Source organism: Orycteropus afer, unplaced genomic scaffold (assembly GCF_000298275.1).
Source record: "Orycteropus afer afer isolate SDZICR_OR568_19922 unplaced genomic scaffold, OryAfe1.0 scaffold00167, whole genome shotgun sequence".
Classification (NCBI taxonomy): Eukaryota; Metazoa; Chordata; class Mammalia; order Tubulidentata; family Orycteropodidae; genus Orycteropus; species Orycteropus afer.
The window spans coordinates 5,025,390-5,037,677 of NW_006921754.1; the positions used below are offsets into that span (position 1 = coordinate 5,025,390).

Genomic DNA, 12,288 nt, shown 5'->3' on the forward strand with positions numbered 1-12,288 from the left:
TACCAGTCGCGAGGACTAATTGTTTCCATGAATTTTGGTTTTCTTCATTCTTCTTTGCTCTGGACGAGGAGAGCCCCATTGTTGCATCTAGATGGCAGCTTGCAAGCTTTTAAGATCCCAGTCACTACTCACCAAAGTAGGAGGTGGAACAATGTTTTGTATAGTATGTTATGCCAAGGCTGTAAATCTTTACGGAAGCAGAGTATCCCATCATTCTTCTGCAGAGTGGCTAGTAGGTTTGAACCACTGAGCCTCTGATTAGCACCAACATGCCTTAACTACTACACCAACCAGAGCTCCTTAGCCAGGGCCATATAGATTATATATATGTACTTTAGATAACTCAAACATCTAAAGAAATGGTTCTTAACATTCACTGGACATCAGATTCACCCAAGGAGTTTTAAGAAATGAAATGTCTGGATCCATACAGCTTTAGTGTTCTGGGGGTAGTGACCCAATTCTAAAAGCATGCCAGGAATTCTGATGTGTAGCTAGGATTGAGAACCACTGATCTAGACATGCAGTTCTCAGTTTCTGTAGTGATAAAGAAGGTAAAATTCTGAAGTCAATTTCCTAAAGCCACATAGGAGAGTAAATAACCATAATACTTCTGAAGTGATTAAGTGTATATCACATTTGTCCCCAGGGACACTGTTAACAACTTGGGCAGGACACTGTCATAGTTTCAAACACATCTCTTTAGACAGAAAAGCATCAGCACTGCAGCAAATAATTTTCCCTGAAGTTCACCATATTTTTCACATATATTTATTGTGTGTCAAATTTATCTCCTAATAAAAATGTCTTTATAAATATGTATTTTTTTTTTAAATACAGCCACCTTTGTGAATGTCCAGATTTTAATATCATAAAAATCAAGACCAAACTCACTGACACTGAGTTGAATCCGAGTGATAGCAACCCCTCCTTGGGTTTCTGAAGCGGTATCACTACAGAAGTAGATTGCTCAACCTTCCTTCTGAGGAGTGACTGGGGGTTTGAACCACCAGTCTTATGTGAGAGATTTAGTATTTTCATAGCCAATCTGCCAGTGATTTATCAAGTACAGTACAAATAAGATGTTAAAGAAAGAAGCAAAAATTAAGGTAATTCATATAAAACAGTGAAAACCTCCTTACCTGAAATTTTAGTGCTTGGGCTTCTTACAGAATTTTGTAGTGGTAGAATGAGTTGTCTTTTTAACGAAATAAGCAGTCTTCAGTGTTTTTATAGCGTTAGTTACTACAGAAATTATACTTCTTTTACTTCTTGTCTTGAAGGGTGAACAAAATAAACAAACTGAAAACACTACAATGAATGGTAAATGATGAAAGACTTACAGCACAAAAAACAGCGTAAAAAGGAAGACAAGTTTAAATATTGTTGTGTAAGAAAGTGATGAAAATAATACAAGAATGAGAATAAGTAAAATGATAGGCTGGAACATCTGGGAAGGTAAATGCAAAGACAAAGAGAAGAATTAATTAATAATAATGAAAAAGTTATGTTCATAATAACTAATTTAAGTATTCCTGCAACTTAAAAGAAAGAAGAACCCTCTTTTAAGCTTATATTTTCCGAAGGTACCTTGTCAAAGCCTATTATCATACACAGTGCTTTATTTCACTCTAATTTCTACTTTTTTCCCTGAGAGTATAATTTAAAATACATATATTCACATTATTCACGAAATCTGCAACAAGAAAATGAAAAATCAATTATTTGATAAAATAAATAGAAGAAACAAGCTCCAGCATTTCATTTCAAAATTCAACACATTTTATCATAATTTTTTTTTTCATAGCAAAGCAGAGAGACATGCAAGATAAATAAGCTATAGGGTTGCAGTATGTCTGATTGTGGTTACTAACAGGCAGGTACTCTACTGTCAAGCTCCTATGTATAAGTGCTTTATAAACACAAATGCCTTGCTTGTATCTCTTTAAAAGCCATGCGCGCTATTGTACTTTTGTTGGTTTGCCAGTGGAGAGCGAGCATCATGCTGGCCAGAGGGGTAGGTAGCAATGTCTGTTTTGTTTTATAAATGATCTCTTATGTGGCTGACTGACAAAGCACATTGGTCTTTGAAGTGGCCACCATACCTGGCCATCGAAGCTCAGTCCAACTCATCGGCTGTGCCTCTACAAATCAGGATGAAGGAAAAATGCTAGTTTCCCTGTTCTGGAAAGAATTCTTACTAGTTTCCTGAGGCAGAATTAGTGTTGTCTTCTTAGAACACTCCTTCCCCACTCCTAAGATTCTCCACTGTGGAGTGGACAATGATTTTCACCAGAAATCATGATCATGCTACTTCAACTTGTAGTTAAAGAGAGGTTTCCGTGTTCCTTTTGGTAGGACCTTAGACACAATATAATCTCTCTTTCTCACTGGTGGCTACATTTTACCAGAAGCTATGCATCAATTTTGTTGTCTGACACTCATTTTATATCTTGTCTTGAAAACTGCAAATTCACAAATGAAGATTCCTATTCAGGGTCTTCTTGCAGTTTGATCTGTTAAAACAAGTAGGTATGGTAATTTTGAAAACTTTGACTTTCTAAAAATAGCATGTTTAAAGCATGCTATTTAGTCTCTACTCAAAAAATGGGGTTCTTGTTGTTATGTGCCATCAAGTCGGACCCGACTCACAGCGACCCCTCCTTGGGTTTCTGAGGCGGCATCACTACGGAAGTAGATTGCCCAATCTTCCTTCCGAGGAGTGGCTGGTGAGTTTGAACCTCCAGCCTTCTGGTTAGCAGTCAAGTGCTTTAGGCACTATGCCACCAGAGCTCCCCAAAAAGTGGGGTGGGGGGAGTCAATTTTCCTTCTAAACAAGGCAGAGAGGAAATAATTACAAAGTGATTGGGTTACAAAAACCTGAGGCTTGAAGGAGGACAGTGTAAAAGCACAGGCACGCTGTAGGCTTCGAAACCCAGCAAGGCTCGGAGCTCGGCCTTCCTACAGCGGGGCGTGGAAGTTGGTGCGCGGAGCTGCCCACCAGCGAGCGCAGCTCCGCGGGCCAGCCTGTCCATCGCCAGGGCTCGCAATAGGCAGAACTGTACCTGACTCACGGATATGGGCTCCTCAGCGCCATGGTCCTCGGCGGACTTGGGCACCTCGAGGCGGTCGATGAAGGTCTGCAGTTCCTTGCGGAAGGCCTTCATCTGCGCGTTGATGCGGTAGAGCAGCTCGTGTTCGCGGATGCGGCTCCCGTCGTCCTCCTCATCCATCAGTCCAAACAGGTCCCCGTTGGCCACGTAAATGCGCGCCTCGGTGATGATGGTGCTGGTGTCGGCGATGAGCCGGTCGATGGTCTTGCCGAGGCGCTCGGCCTCGGAGCGGATGTCCTTCATCTGCTGCCGGTCAGAGAAGCTCTTGGGCCAGGGCCCGGGCGCCGGGTAGAAGGAGCGGGTGGGCGTGAGGCAGCGGATGTTGCGCACCTCCTCCGAGTCGCTCTCGCCGCCAATGGGCCCTTCGCGCTTGCGGTGCGGAGGCCGGGAGTCGTCGTCGCTTTCCTTCTTGCCTGCGTCGCTCTCAGCGTCGCTGTCGCGGGGGCTGCCCCGGATGCCCAGGTGCGAGGCCAGGTCATATCGCTGCATGTTGGACATGAGCACACGGTTCTCGTATTGCAGCTGCATGACCTTGCCGCTGAGCTCGTTGATCTGCAGGCGCGCAGCCTTCAGCTCCTCCTGCAGGGCCTCGGTCTTGGCGCTATCGTGGTGCCGTGCGCTGTCGTGGCCGCCTGACTTGTACTTGTACTTGTTGAGCTCCGCTGTGATGCGCTTGTTCTGTTCCTCCAGGTCAGCCACGTTCCTCCGCAGGAGCTCCGTCTCGTCTTCCACTAGCTGCAGGTGCTGTCGTAACTCCGACAAGGATTCACTCTGCTCCCTCATGAGGGGGTTCGCTGATCCGTTGAAGTCATCGCCTCTCAAGTCATCAAGTTCTGCCTTCAGGCCACGGTTCTCTACTTCCAGTTCGACGATTTTCCTACCCAGGATGTTGGCTTCCTCCTCCACCAGCCTCAGTCGAAGCTTAAGCTCAGCTTCCCTAGTGCTGGGAGGTCCTCCGGCTTCTCCTTTGGGCAAAGGACTGTCCAGATCCCCATAAAAGGATCTGTATTTCTGGAGCTCGTGTTCAAATCGGTCCTTTTCTTTATCAATCTTGGCCATTTTCTTTCTCATCAAAGCAGCTTCTTCCTTAACGAACTGTAGCTGGCATTTCAGATCTTCATTGTCCTCCTCATTTGGGGAAAAGAGGGGAGAGGATAGAGATCATTTTTATGGAAAACAAGAAAGTGTTTTTGATTTATGTAAGTGAGATCAGAAAGGACGCTTGCAAGAATAAATTATTTTTCTTATAATTAAGATTTGATTCAAGAAAGAGCCAAAGAGGAAGCTTTATATTTTTTTTCCAAATTGCCCAAATTCCTTGGCAAATACTAGATTAGGAAAATATTGCCACTGATTGGAGTGGATTTGGACCCATAGGGAACCTACAGGACAGAGGAGAATGTCCTATGTTTCCAATGCTGTAAATCTTTACAGAGAGTGGCTGGGTGGGTTTGAACCACCAACCCTTCTGTTAGCAACTGAGCACTGTGACCACTGCACCACCATGGCTCCCTAGGACAATTTTACATCCTGAAAACAAAAAGTGAAAAGGAAGAAAAAGAGGAAAACTGTGGTCATCACTTTTCAGAGAGTACTGTATTTTTTTTTTTTTTTGCATGTAATGCACCCAGTAAATAACACACCCACACATAGCAAGTATAGGAAACTAATTTGCAAGGGGCTTGTACAGTGTGCCAAATTCATATAATGCCCTTGTTATTTGTGTAAAAATATGTTATTATATGTTGTAGCTGCTTGGCAGTCATTTCAACAGCCTTGCTTTTTATTTGCTTGCTTTGCTTTTTCACATGGTTTGAATTCCCCTAATTGTAATAAATATGAAACCTACTCCCTAGAAAGAAGATATGATTAATTTGCAATCACTGCCATTTATTGAGTACTTTAGTCAAGATCTATAAAATCTTTACACATATCAATTTAATGTTCAGAGTAAACTTTGAGTAAGTATTAAATTTCCCACTTTAAAGATGTTGGAAAGTCAAGGTCACATAGCTAATTCAGTTCTAAATGACACAAATGCTCAGGTTCATAATCACTTTGCCTTCCAGAAAATAATCTGCTTTCTAGCTTTACTCAAGGATGAATTTTTTAAAAGACCTTTGAAACAGGGAAAGTTTAACAATGGAATGGCTCATCCAAGAAGACACTGAAAGGTATTCTGCCTAGGTCACTAATGAGTGTATTCCCATTAGTCTGAAATACAGTCAGTCATTCCTGGGGAATGGATAATGGAGTAGACCCTGTAGAAGTTCCTCTTGCAGGTTCTCAGAACAGCCTTTAAGCCCTGATCATGATCACTAAATCGAAAGGCATAGAAAAGGAGAAATGGAAATCAACTTTCTCTGGAAGACATTATAGAAGCATATTACTAGAGTCATGGAGAACAGAAGACAATCCACTCTAGTCTTAAACATGTCACAAATTTAAGATGTAGATTTGACCAATCATGTAACTTCTGCAGATGTTGGTTTCTTTATCTTTAAAATGGTAGTAAAATTTCCTTTCTATGCAGCATTTGGAGTCACCTGCATTTGGGATGCATTCTAGAAATGAAGTAGCATCACTGTTGGTGAAAGTGAGAACAGAAACGGGCTTCTTTCAGGGATTCTCAGTAAATATGGCCCAGAGCCTTTGAGATGAAAGAGGTGGAGAACAGGACATAGATCTTCTATCCTCCCATCTTCCAAGGGGAATATAGAGGTTCTGAGAGCTGCTGGGTGTGTGCAAAGTCTGAACTTCACATATATTTTAAGTCCTAACATCAGTCATGGCAGGAAGGTAATATTAGCTCCCTTTTACAAGTAAGGCAGTAGAGCTTCGAAGAGGTTTATTAACATGGCAGGGCATAAGTGAGTAAGTCTCAAAGCACAGTCTATTTGAGCCTGTTTGATTCTAAAGCCATGTTCTTTCCACTGTACATGTTGCCTCCAGGAACCAACACCAAAGAAGAAGAGTAGAACAATGGTGTACAATTAAAGAAACCAGGTGTGCTAGCTAGTACACATTCCTCTACAAGAGGCTGAGAAGGAAGGAAGGAAGCACAGAAAGAAGAGAAGGGAGAACCTCAGTAGCATCTTGAGGGTGTGTCATGGGAAGATTTGATGTGAGAATCTCCTTCTTAAGGGAAGAGAAAAGTCATGGCCCTACAAGAGACTATGCATTGGAGTGCTTAAATGAATCCAGTGAGAATGAAACCAAGAACATAGTGCAGTATTTAATCACATCAACAGATGAATCAAAGATAACCTCGAAGTTTTGAGCATGGGTATCTGTGGGATTGTTCTGCCAATAATAAGGACGGAGAATAAACATAGAGAAGCAGATTTAGTGTGAAGAATGTGGGTCTGAATTTTTTAAATGCTGTCTTTAAGGTTGATAGTGGAGGGATACCTAGTGGAAACATCTATCAGCAGGCATGTAGAGTCTCAGGGTGATAATCTCAGGTCCAGAAGTGAGGAAATGAGAATTAAATGAATAGAGGTGATGGCTGAAGATGCTGCAATTATTATAAAGTCAATCAAAGAGAAAAATAAAAGAAAGGAAGACAGATAAAAAGGATCAAAGGTTTGGGAAGTGGAGGAAGAGAGAGTGTAGGGTCATGGAGGCTAACAGAAACAATGCTTGAATAGAAAGGTGACCAACAGTATTAAATATGCTTATATGGTCTTGTTAGGAAATAAGAGTAGATGAATCTGGGAAACCAGGTCAAAGCTATGTCTAAGGTGGAAGTCCTTGACTAAAACACAAAGACATTATTTGGTAGTACAACAACAACAGTAAAAATGTTGGCATAATGATGCAGATTGAAAGTAACCAAAACAGCTGTTGTTACGTGCCGTCGAGTGGGACCCAACTCATAGCGACCCCTCCTTGGGTTTCCGAGGCAGTATCACTACGGATACTGCCTCGGAGATTGCCTCATCTTCCTTCCAAGGAGTGGCTGATGGGTTTGAACCACCAGCCTTCTGGTTAGTAGTCAAGTGCCTTAGCCACTATGCTACCAGAGCTCCTCCTAACCAAAACAGCAGTGGGTGTGATATATGAAGCATGGATTGGAGCCGAATAACACCTCACTGGGCTAAATTAAAGGAGCTCTGGTGGCTCAGTGCCTAAGGCATTTGACTGCTAACCAGAGGTTGGTGGTTCAAATCTACCAGCAGCTCCACAGAAGGAAGATGGGGCAATCTACTTCTGTGAAGATTTACCACCTCGGAAATCCAATGGGGGTCACTATGAATTGGAAACAACTCGATGGCAGTTGAGTTTGGTTTTGTTGGTTTGGTCTAAATTAAGCAAATAAAAAGAGAATATCTGATTTGTGAGTATGTAAGCTCTCCTGCCCCAAAGAATTGAAATACAAGAGCTATTTCAAGACTTGTATATACTGCATGTAATAAAGTCATCATGAAGGGAGGAGATGCATCAAGGGAATGATGGGCAGGGTAATTATTTTATTTAGTGAAAAATAAATCGTTTCAAGATACCAAGTGTGATAGTTTCTGGAGGGTCAAGAGTTTAAGAATCCTGTATGTCAACATGACTTAGATTCTTATACTGTAGCCTAAATTTTTTAGGCTGCATTTAGAATTGGGCACGAAGATGAAGGACAGTAAGATGTGAGCTATGGCATGTTTGGCTTAAATAGCCACTAGTACCTATATTAACTTGTTTAATCTTTACAACAACTCTATTGTGATGATCATTTTAGAGATGAGGAAACTGACACAGAAAGAGTAACTTGTCTAAGGGTCATACAGTTGGTATATGGTTTCAACCTAGGGAAATCTATTGTTTTTAATTACTATTTTATATCATTTCTAAGTAAAGGAAGTCACATATAAGAAATTGATCAAAGAAGCTGAAGCAAATTAACAAAATGGAATGCAAAGCTATATGAATAATATCATATTGAGCCACATAAAATCGCCATTTCTATAGGTCAAAGTGAGTAGCATGTTGGCAATTTCATGTGGTTCAACCTAGAAAATGGGAACATGGTAGTATTCACAAGTGCACAGTAAGTACATGCAGAGTGCCAGGCATTCTGCTAGACACTGACAATTCAAAGTTGAATAAGAAGACCCCTGCCTACAAAATGTTCCTGGCTAAGAAGGGGAGAATGTGTATACCTGAATTACAACAGAAGGTGATGCTTGCAGTGATACGTTTGTGGATCAATGCAATAGTCTTGAGCCTTGACTGTAAAACAGAATCATCTACAGTATATTTTATAATACAGATCTCCTATCCTTCTCAGATATTACTACAATCTAGGGATCCATCTCCTAGATTGGGTATTTGAAAAGTAATAATTTCTAAAAATAAATAAGTTGAAAATGATAGCAGGGCTTTTTATTTATTTATACCAGAAAATGTATGCCTGTGGAATAAAAACTGGTAGACTGCAATGTATCTTGACTTTTGTGAGATCTCATGTCCCAATGAGAAACTGATAAAAGCTATGGATGTTTTTTTGCAGAAAGATGTACACATGGACATGAAGTAGGGGGTCCAAAGAGTCAGAAATAAAGAGTTAAGAACTCCTGGATTAGAGAATGTTGTTGAAAAGAATAAATATACTTTAACATAAAAAGAAGGGAGTGCTGGTGACACAGTGGATAAGCACTGGGCTGATAACTGAAAGGTTTATGGTTTGAACCCATCAGCTGCTCCACAGAATAAAGATGTGGCAGTCCACTCCATAAATATTTACAACCTTGGAAATCCTGTGGGGCAATTCTACCCTGTCCTACAGAGCCACTATCAGTTAGAACCGACAAGACAGAAACAGATTTGTGTTTTGTCTTTTAATATAAGTAGGAATAATATGTGGATTTCTTTTTTTAATAACTGCTGATTAAAGCAGACTTAAGATTTCAGGGCATGGAGCACATAGCATCTCCCAAAACAAAGAAGTGGAGAAGAGGATTTGTGACATGACCATAGCAAAATAGTTAAGAGTCAGGTAGCTATTGTTATGACAAAGACAGAGTGGAAATGCTATAGTGACAGAGCACACTTGAACTTATTAAGGGAAAAGGGAGAAAGATATAGAAAAAATAAGATGCTGGTATTAAACCTTCTGGTATTCTAGAAATGCTGAAGCCTGTAAATGTTCTTTGTGCAAATATCAGGAGAAAAATTAATCAGAGGGGCAATAAGAGCAGAGCAGGGAGCAGAGAGAATGGAAGTGTAATGAACATTTTAATAAATGTTCTACTTTTTCAAAAGAACACTTGAGCTCAACCTTTTCAAATTCTCAATATTTAAATATTTCCTTATTTAAAGCTATTATCAAATGACAAAATAATCTTATAGGAATATAAGAGTTAAATGCATAATATACTATAGGTTCCAAGGTACATGTTTAAAATTCATTATCTAGCCAAGTGTTTTGCACCATCTCCTACAATGTCACTTATGTCCCAAATATTACCTTTTTTATTTTCAAGTACTCTCCATTGCATCTCTCAGCAGGCTTTGCTCACCCTGGAAACTGAGCTAATCTTTACTGTAGCTGTAGCTGTGTTTCTAAGGTCCCTAACAAGCCCATCTTGAGTACATCTTTTAAGTTTTATCTACATTCTTTGGCTTCCCCAATCACTGGGAAACAGAATCACTTCATTCTAGGGCTCTCTGATGGCATTAGGAGCCCCTCTCCACTCTCTTCCTACAATGTTCCTTCCTTTACTCTCCCCCGATACTTAGGAACAGCCATTCTGTCGACCCCATTAATTATGAGCAAACAAGATTAGCACCATGGGTACAGTTCTCAAATATGGCAACACATAAAGTTATAATGACATTTTGCTGTGCACTTACAATGTTAAAGCAATTACAACAGGAATGTTAGGTAGCGCCAGCTTTATAAGCAAATATATCAAATACTTTATACTGCCTGTGTCTTCAGCTACATGACTGAATATACATAATTTGACTTCTTTTGCATACTCAGTGTATCCAGGTATGTCTCTTCATATATATTTAGTGATGTTTGATTTAATAGGTAAAATTTTATGTCCACATACCTCTGTAGGAGTCTGTTGAGCCTTTTTTTCAGATTTTGGCAAGTCTTTGCTTCCTCTTCTTTTTAAGGATAACTGAAACAAAGCATGAATACATTTACTTTGGTAAATACTGATTTTAATTTTAATTCCATTTTATGTTTTAAAGGGTCCTCATGTGACATGACAAATTCAAGTCAGAAAAAAAAAAATTATTTCAATAATCATGAAGGAGAAAAAAGCCCCAAACAAGGTATATTTAGTTTTAGACTGTTATACACATCACAGTTAGGGCTTCATCTGATCACAGTAGAAAAGCTAGAAATTATCAAATTAATTTGAAAAATACAGGAAACCTGTGAAAATGCAGAACAACATCTTACACAAAATTTATACTGATGATTTAATATGCTATAGAGCTCAAATGAAAGCAATTCATATCACACACACACAAAAAGACTATGTTGTTATTTCCAGTGTTGAAGTTAGGTTGTTATAGCTTGTAAAGACAAACTTTCAATGGATTTATGCAGAATGTAAGATTTCTCATTCTTCCTCGCACACATGAAAATTGATGTACACAATTTACATACACACATAAACACACATATGGGTGATACAATAGAGAATGGCAGGGGCTATAGTGGAGCAGAGATGGTGTGCCCCAACTAAAAGGACTAGTGGTCTAGGAATTTGCTTCAGTTGATCACATAATACAGAAATGTGGGCTCCTTCTTGCTAGGTCTTTATTCTTCAAGAAAAATTGGAAATCTGAATTATTACGTAAAATCTCCCAACTTTTATTTGTTGGCCATAATTGAAATTAAAAACAAAGTACATTTTGTAGATCAAAGAATACATATGTAGTGGCAAATCATCCCACAGCCCAGCAGTATGTAAACTCTTATGCTTACTTTCATTTCTCATCACCAATATAATAAGAATAGGGTCTCTCTTTGTACATAGTAATTTAATTTTCAATGTGTATGAATATCTACCATGTGCCAGATATTGAACTGGCATAAGGTTACAACTTAGTGTGAGAAGCAGAGAAAAAAAGTAACTACACCTACTTCTCACTAATCAACTATCTTGTCATCTAACATTTCAAATTTATAAAAAAGTCTATTTGACTATTTTGCACATTAATGATGTATGTCTGGCTGTAACAAATGGCAAGGTATGAGGCAAGAGTAACACTGGCTGTGATGGTTAAGGTTATGTGTCAGCTTGGCTGGGCCATGATTCAGTGATTTAGCAGTTAAGCAGTGATGTAATTTGGCAGTTATGTAATAATGTAATTTGGCAATTATGTGATTACCTACTTATCCTCCATTTTGTGATCTGATGTAACCATCTTCCATTTTTACATAATACTTATTTTCACATAAGGAAATGGTCTTTGGAACCTAGCCATGTTGATAAATGAGAAGTGGGTTTACAGTACAAGTTGATAAATACAACACCATTACTTGTATAGGCAGACACTTTGTCTATCAGACATAATGAGACTAGTGCCTGCCACATGGAGCTGATGAAGAAATATTTGCTGGATTAATGAGTGAATACAAAATAAAAGATCATAGGGTCAGAAGAGAGGAAGGAATTTTACTGGAAGATGCAGATGTGGGCAGAGCGTAAAACCAAGAAAGGCTTCTCAAAAGAGGGCATTTTATGAACTTGCAAAGAACTGTAAAAATCTAGTGTTAAAAGAAGGTGTACATTCAGACAAAGAAAGCATTGCTTTTTTTGAAATACATTGCTGCAACTGCATTAATTATGAAATTGACACTGCAGAGCCAAGTAAACAGTCCATGTGGTTATTAATTTCTAGTTCTTCACAGAAAGAATGTCATCCATACCGCGTTTATTATCTCAGAAATGAAAGCTGTGGGGACTCGCCACAACCAAAAGCAATTCAGGAACAAATCAACAAAAACAGTGCCAAGAAAACCATCGATATATAGTCAGCTGAGCTAGTAGGAACGTCTGGAACATTCTAGGTGGGTGCTACCTACAAAGAAGTACCTAAACTCATTTTACTAAATATTTATTGAATGATTTTATTTTTAAATCACTTCATTATATATCTATGCTGTGCCTCTAATATACTCTACAAGGCACCTATGATACAATAATAACCAAAACAA

At 39.4% G+C, this 12,288-nt stretch overlaps 1 protein-coding gene across 1 annotated transcript in view; it reads right to left on the reverse strand.

The window, feature by feature from the left end:
* Positions 1-1,339: 1,339 nt before the first annotated feature.
* Positions 1,340-12,288, reverse strand: part of SOGA3 (SOGA family member 3) — an 83,952-nt gene continuing 73,003 nt past the window's right edge. The window contains exons 5-7 of the mRNA XM_007946599.1: positions 10,163-10,234; positions 3,066-4,241; positions 1,340-1,450 (exon numbers count right to left, since the gene is read on the reverse strand). Coding sequence (XP_007944790.1) covers positions 1,340-1,450; positions 3,066-4,241; positions 10,163-10,234 — 1,359 coding nt within the window. The remainder of the gene's footprint in view (positions 1,451-3,065; positions 4,242-10,162; positions 10,235-12,288) is intronic.